Source organism: Olea europaea, chromosome 6 (assembly GCF_002742605.1).
Source record: "Olea europaea var. sylvestris chromosome 6, O_europaea_v1, whole genome shotgun sequence".
NCBI lineage: Eukaryota > Viridiplantae > Streptophyta > Magnoliopsida > Lamiales > Oleaceae > Olea > Olea europaea.
In genome coordinates, this window is record NC_036242.1 from 29,637,345 (window position 1) to 29,644,595 (window position 7,251).

Sequence of the window (7,251 nt, forward strand, 5' to 3'; positions counted from 1 at the left end):
AGAAATTGACTTTTATAAAAAATATATATATTTTTGTATGCTGTGTTTTTTCAACTTATAAAAAGGCCATTTATTGGATGGAATTGAATTTTGTACACTGAATTCATGTTTGGATATGATTCCGAGTTAATAACCTAAAGTGGTCACTAAATTTTGTAAAAAAAATTCACGAAGTCACTGAACTTTAAAAATCACCCAAATCATCACTAAACTTTACAAAAGATTTTTACAGAATAATTGAACTTTGCAAAAAAATTTCTTGAGGTCACTGAACTTTAAAAATCATTCCATTCGTCATTGAACTTTACAAAAATTTCTCAAAGGATCACTGAATTCAATGACCCCATAAAAATATTTTGCACAATTTAATGATAAATGGAATGATTTTCAAAATTCATTGACCTGTGTAAATCTTTTGCAAAGTTCAATAATGGTTTGAATGGTTTTTAAAATTCAATAACCTCATAAAAACTTTTTACAAAGTTCAATAACAATTTGGATTATTAATCCCACAATTTGATTTGAAATTTGAATACGAATGCATGAAAGATTTTACCTTAAATCTCGCAAGAATCAATTTGGAAGAATTTTTGCAATTTTTATGTTTCAAATTCAATACTTTTTTTTTTTTAATGACCATGAACGTCCGAACTAGCTCACGCACACCTCGATTAATCTCCTGGGACCTTGAAGTTTACAGTCGAATACTCACCTCAGTAGTCCTAAGAGAATTCGAACTGGTGATCATTGGGGAGTAAACTTAATACCTGACCACTGAGAGGAGCGGGTAAATTCAGTACATTTTTAAGTAACATTTCCACTCCCAAATATATTTTTCCAACCCAATAACAAAGTTAGGCATATGCCTAACTAATTATCTTATTATTGCTGGAGTAGTGAAATATTAATTTTTCTATTTATATAAAATTGTGTGGTAGTCAGAGAGAAGTTTATAAGAACTTAAACTCTATGACGATGACATTTTTTATAGAGCCATGAATATCAAGCTAGCATACAAATTCTCAAGTTTTTAAGGATTACTTTCTTATTTGATCTATGATGATGACATTTTTATAGAGCAAAGAAATGTAACCCATAATACAAAGTTGGCACGCAAAAGCTTTAACTGTAAATAAATTAAAACCATACGCAACATCAACATAGTCAGACTAAATTGAAAATCAAAATAATTAGAAATATCAACATTGTTCAGTACTTTCCAAGACTCGGAAACTATACTCAGATGCACAGTGCATATACTTTCATCAAGTAATATATTCATAAGATAGTCACAGAAACAAATATTACTAACACGATATAATAGCAGAAATTATTGCGGAATAGACTCAAGCATGGAATGTGAAAGCTATGGTAGGACGAAGTTCCCAAATGTGTTCTCTCCGCTGTAGGTTACATAAAGGAAACCATCTTCGTCTTTCTTTTCATCATATATCGCAGACATAATAGCGCCTGAAAAGAGCATTAAACCAAGGAGTTGCATCACAAAGGAAAAATTATGTCTGAGGTAGCCAACCCGGTGTTGGATGTGTGGAAGTGGAACTATAATATACTGTACACTTTTTCCTGTCTCTGTGTGCGGTTTTTTTTTTATGGGGAAAAACTTGCACATGTATTAGGTCACAATAATATTCCCCCCCGATATAAAGGCTATTAGGGCAAACCAGAGGTTATGTTTACCAATTTTATCACTCAAAACAGTACTCAGTGCACCACACCTGACTTTTAGCATAAAATTGAAACGTCTTGGGTCCAAATGCCTAGAATAATTGGTTAAGGTCCCAATCCATAATGAAAATACATGATGTTGTTGGATAAAAATATTAAGCTAACCTGTCGGTGGCAGAACATTGTCAACAAATATGAAAATAGCTTTCTCTGCACTCAATTTGATCCTTTTGCGAATCACATAAACAAATTGCCCTACAGTCAAGTCAGCTGGAACGAGATACCTGTAATTTTTTCAAGAGATAAATGAAATAATTCCATTTTTATTATCCTGAATATGAAAAAGTTGGGAATCCAAACCCCTCTGTTTGAATCAGCTATCAAGCAAAGTATCAAAAAACCAAAATCAGTAGAAACAACAATTAGCATTCCGAACCAGAAAACAAAGAGGGAAAAACTAAAAAGAAAATTCAACTCAAGCAAAAAGATGTTTCATTCGTTCAAACTCCAACAATTACGTAGACTAAATTTTGTTTCAAGGACCAAGAAATAAGAGTTTCGAATCTCCACAAAAAATGTTTTACTTTGACATCATCAAAACCAAGAAATACCATTTACCAGCGATAACATAGTAGGGGCAGTCAATCCGTATAGATATTACATAAATATGTCACAGCATGCCGTCTGGAAGTAATTGTAAAACAATTTCCTTATTTGTGAATTTTACGTCTGAACAAAGCTGCTATCCTATTAAACCGTAAGTTCAAATTTCAGGGAAGTTTTAATGCTATATCCATGAGGTCATGCGCATCAATGTGATAAAATAGAAAGAAAATTTGGGAAAAAAAAAGAAAAGAAAAGAAAAAAAGACAACAACAAGGGTTTGTCTTTTGGCCCAGCCCATATTCAAAGTCCAATTTCTGGGGTTTAAAAGCGTGGATTCAAATACAGAATCATATATTTTCACCATCGTCTAACCAAGTTATGTTTTCCACATCACTTATGTATATGGATCTCCTGATTTAGAATCTTTTTATGACAGCTAAAATTAAAAGTATCTTGACGCATAAAAGTTGGATTCAGGGACTTTGTGTAAACATCAAATTGTCTCAATTTTGTGCTTGTCACAAAAGAAAAGAGCTTAAAACAGAGCGGCGAGAGAAACTTTGATGGTAACATCAGCAAGACATTTCAATCGATCGAAGACAGATAAGGTGACAAAAAGTTCGCCAGAAAATTCTCCAGAAGTTGCAAAGCTTACAACCGATTATGAGCCAGATTTTCAAGTGCCACAGCAACATTAGAGGTATAACAAAGTCAGCCATACCCCAAGATCACTGGAAAATTGGTTATTACTATAGTCATGAAAAATTATGCCTTTTTCATAAAGCATGTTGATGGGTATATTCAGTAATGTTGAACCAACAAATTTTAGTGACAATGCAACGTCACAGAAATATTACGATAAATTTACCGAACTCCAATAGTGGAGTCAACGCTTACTTTTTTTTGTCAATATTGGGAATATCACTTCTTTCTGCCTTCTCAACAATCACCTACATTCAACAAAAAAAATATAACTTCATTTATCATAGAGTTTGCGTAAAATTACATGTACTTAATACGTAGCAACAATTCAAATAGTATTTAGTAAAGCATAACGCAACTAATGACAATCAACAAACCATGAAAATTGCAGTAAAAGGAGAAACTGAGAAATCTCACCAAATCCTTTGAACATGTAGCAACAATTCAGAACTTACATTAACAGTTGAAATTATTATCATTTCAATTTCCAAATTGTAATTCTACCAATGAGTAACTGTTACTTATATTAATACCGTATTTTTTAAGTCCACTGAATATTCCAAATTTTTATGAATAGCTTGAAATGAAATAAGATGGTTAAATCAGAAGGCTGAATTCTCACGGGAATCCTATCAGGGTACTTCTCCCTTATCCTAGCAGCTTCAGCACGCCTCTTCTCTGAAATAAATACAATATAACAGCTTATATTTCCCCCCATAAGATATGAATGAAGAAAAACTAATTAAAAAAAAAAAAAAATTCCAATTCATCAAAAGGAAGTACAAACCAAGAACATGTTCTTGCTTGAATGAACTCTTTGCCATTCCAAGTTTCCAACTGTATCACTGCTCAAAGCAGAAAGTTACATTCTTGAATTACTTATTAAAAAAAAAAAAAAACTATCATATCATTAACATTAATAAGAGAAAAATTCCTCTGTGCTCTAAAAATTCCACCAATGGAATTATAAATTAATTAACAAATAAAACTATCCGTGATTTCTCGGAAAATCCCATCTACACATTAATAGAACACACACACAAAAAATTAAAAAATGAATATATATATATGAAAAACAAAACTCTGGGCTCTATAAATTTCATCAATGGAATTATAAAATAAATAATTCACTGTCTAATGAAAATTCCATCAAGATATTAGCAAAATCAAAACCCAAAAACTATATAAAAAGAAACGTATCTTGATGAAATCAGAATCTTGAATTAGCTCTAAAAGCAAACAAAAAATCATAAACAGATTTCACTAACATGACAATATAAAACATAATCTTAAAAAAGACGAACCTTTAAGCGAAGAATTGGAGAATGACGGTGACGAAAGAAGAGGAAACAAGACACAATTTCTGGATGTGATTTTGGCTTACGCGAATGATGACTTTGCTTTAACTTTTGTTTTTAAAACGGTGTAGAGTGTGAAACCTAATCTAAAATGTATCTAACTTTTTAGTTCAAAAATAGTAGCGGTGTGCGCGGGTCGGTTCGATTCGATTTTCTGGTTAGAATCGAATCGAATCAAAATTTTCGAATATCTAATAAGTGAAATCGTCGTGTCCAAATATAATTATGGAACCGTTCGGGTTCGGTGCCGTTCGGGTTCGGTTCCGTTCGGTTCTGTACTATGATTAAATTTTTTTAACATTTATAACAACATTATATAAATACAACTAATGACACATTCAATGACTTTGAAATGTCAGAGACTAGTAGATTACCTTATTCAAATGATCGGTACGGTCAAAGATTTGGTCTATAACTATCAACTTTCTTTATGGTGGCTAACTTGTTGTGGAACTGTCGTTTCTAACTGTTGCCACTACTCTTTGTCGTTTAACCGTCTTCAACTGAACTCCTTGAATCGTGGAACGTGATAGGGTTACTCGATAACTGCACTTCTGGATAACCATAACATCTTATGTTTGCTAAGATCCTGGGCGATTTGAAGATTTAGGTGAGAACGGGATCATAGCTCTGGGCGACTGTAAGGCACTTCATTCGCTCAAATCTTAGGCGTCTTGCAAGCTTAGGCGATGATGTTACTGTGTTCGTGGGCTTCAACTACATTCATTAATAACCCTATCTGGGCTTTTATCCTGAATTACCCAGTTGGGCTTCATTCTTTGGGCTATTTGATTTGGGGATTCCTCAATTGGGCTTCATTCCCTGGGCTATTCGATTTGGACTGCACTTTTAGTGTGTCAACAATTACCCCCCACTATGGCAGAATTAATACCAATTATTAATCTTTGCCATATTTACCTTGTGTTTCCCAGCAACATTTGAAATTCTCAAGAATTTCAATCATTATTTCCTTCTATAGCCTAAAAAAGTGCGACGCTACAAACCTTTATAAACCCCAGAGACACGTCATCTCGCCATACCACTGTTCATCTTTTTCCTTCTCTGCTACGTTTCTCGAGCAAACTTTAACAAAACTGTATTTCGTTCCCAATGGCTGCTCCATAAACCCAATCTGATGACTCTTTTAGCTTCGATGATTTCCAGAAAATCCTCACTCGGTCATATGTAAATCCAAACTTTCTTGCACCAGCTAATGTCGAACTTAATGAGTTCTACCTGGGTCCTTCATTCAACAACGCCGAAGCCGTCGAACAAGTGGTGGTGGGCCAGCTGTTTCCTTGTACTCAAGGCCCTCAATTCCAGAACTCTTTGCCGCTGAGGCCTATTCGCGAAAAATGTATTCGCACTTGGCCTAAATCTTATGTTATTTTCCGTAGATGGTATGCTCGCCTTGTGGGCCATGGTCCTACCAAGGCAATTTTTGATCGTGTTAGGATTTCTGATTTATTAGAAATCTTTCTTCAACCCCCAATATTTGACCAAGCACTTTTTTCTATTGCTTTAAGTTTTTGGTCTTCTGAATATAATACTTTTGTTTTCCCTCTTGGTCCCATGTCAATCACTTTAAGGGATGTTGGGGCCCTGATAAATCTTCCACCTTTGGGCGACACCATTTTTCCTGGTATTTTGATTTTTGGTGTTGTCCTAAAATTTGACAAAAAACTCACTGAGTCCTATTCAAGCTTGCAAAGCTCTCATAATCACTTAAATGCTGAGTCTTCCCATGCTGAGCGTGTGGCCTTTTTTCAGATATGACTTTGTAAATATATTCTGTGTGTGCCCAGTTTGAAGCCTTCTATGAGCTGTTTACCCATAGTGCACGAATTGGCGCGTGGTAGGTCTTTGAATTTGTGTTCCTTCTTTTTGGCTGGCCTCTATAGAGACATGACTTCTCTTCAATTTCAATTGAAGAATGGTGCATCTTCCACTGGCAGTGTGCCTCTCTGGTTCGCTCAACTGTGGTTGAGAGCCTATTTTCCGTCACTTGGTGCTCTATCTATGTCCCTTCGTTCTGCTAACTGCTATGGGCTAGCCATTAACCCATTGAGCCCTGTAAATATGTCCAGAAGGGACATTTTTTTCATTCTTTTATACTTTAAATTCTATTCCTTCTTTCTTTCCTTTTCCCGCTCATTTAACTCCAGACTATGTGCAACCTACATCCACCCTGGACAGTGCGAGCGCCTTTCTGCTCATTTGGGTTTAGTTTTTGACTGGGAGGGAGTTGTTCCATGATATTTTAACTGGAACCAATGCCAAAGCTGGGGTTGAAATATATGCTCCCCAATTTTTTGCTCGCCAACTTGGTTTTGGCCAAACTTGGCTTGTTCCCCCTTGTTATTCAAAAAAATTGATAGACCACTTTCACACCATTAATAAGGTAGAGGCACAAGCTATAGATGCTCGCAATATTCTTTTGACGAGTAACTTTTCATTAGCCCCTTCAATCCTAGCCGTGCTGTTCACCTCCTTTTTGAACAACTCTGGTCATCAGTGAAGCGCAGATTGTTTGCAATTGATGTCAATCGTGCTTTCTATTCACTGGATCAGCTGAACATTCCTTCCACTTGTCCTATTTTGGTCACCCCTGTGTCCATTAGGAATCCTTCCTCCCCCGCTCGTGCTAAACAATCTGTTCGTCCCTCTACTTCTCTACCTGCCAAACTTACTGCAGCTAAGAGCGCCCCAAGCCACAAACGGCCAGCTTCAGCATCTCCCATTTTGGAGGAGGATGATGATGGTACTCCTCTCATCGTCAGGAGAAAGGTAATTGAATTGAATTCTATTTACTCACAAGCATACCTTTCTATGTGCTAATGGTTTTTTTGAATTTCTCAGAAAAGTTTAGCCTCTCCTTTGAAGGCTTTGGTGTTGGCAG

The 7,251-nt window shown here is 35.4% G+C and overlaps 1 protein-coding gene across 1 annotated transcript; it reads right to left on the minus strand.

Moving 5' to 3' along the window:
• Window positions 1-1,150: 1,150 nt before the first annotated feature.
• Window positions 1,151-4,435, minus strand: LOC111396401 (autophagy-related protein 8f). Its single transcript, XM_023022838.1, has 6 exons — window positions 4,299-4,435; window positions 3,782-3,839; window positions 3,617-3,672; window positions 3,190-3,242; window positions 1,852-1,970; window positions 1,151-1,470 (listed from the first exon to the last, which is right to left on the minus strand). The coding sequence occupies exons 2-6, from the start codon at window positions 3,816-3,818 to the stop codon at window positions 1,367-1,369; spliced, it is 369 nt and encodes a 122-aa protein (XP_022878606.1). The 5' UTR covers window positions 3,819-3,839; window positions 4,299-4,435; the 3' UTR covers window positions 1,151-1,366.
• Between the last annotated feature and the right edge of the window lie 2,816 nt (window positions 4,436-7,251).

Coding starts and splice junctions, on each gene's coding strand:
- LOC111396401 (XM_023022838.1), bottom strand. CDS start 3,818: ATGGCAAAGAGTTCATTCAAGCAAGAACATGTTCTTG. Junction 3,243..3,616: donor AGTACCCTGATAGGATTCCC/GTGAGAATTCAG, acceptor TGTTGAATGTAG/GTGATTGTTGAGAAGGCAGA. Junction 1,971..3,189: donor CCCAATATTGACAAAAAAAA/GTAAGCGTTGAC, acceptor AAAAAATTACAG/GTATCTCGTTCCAGCTGACT.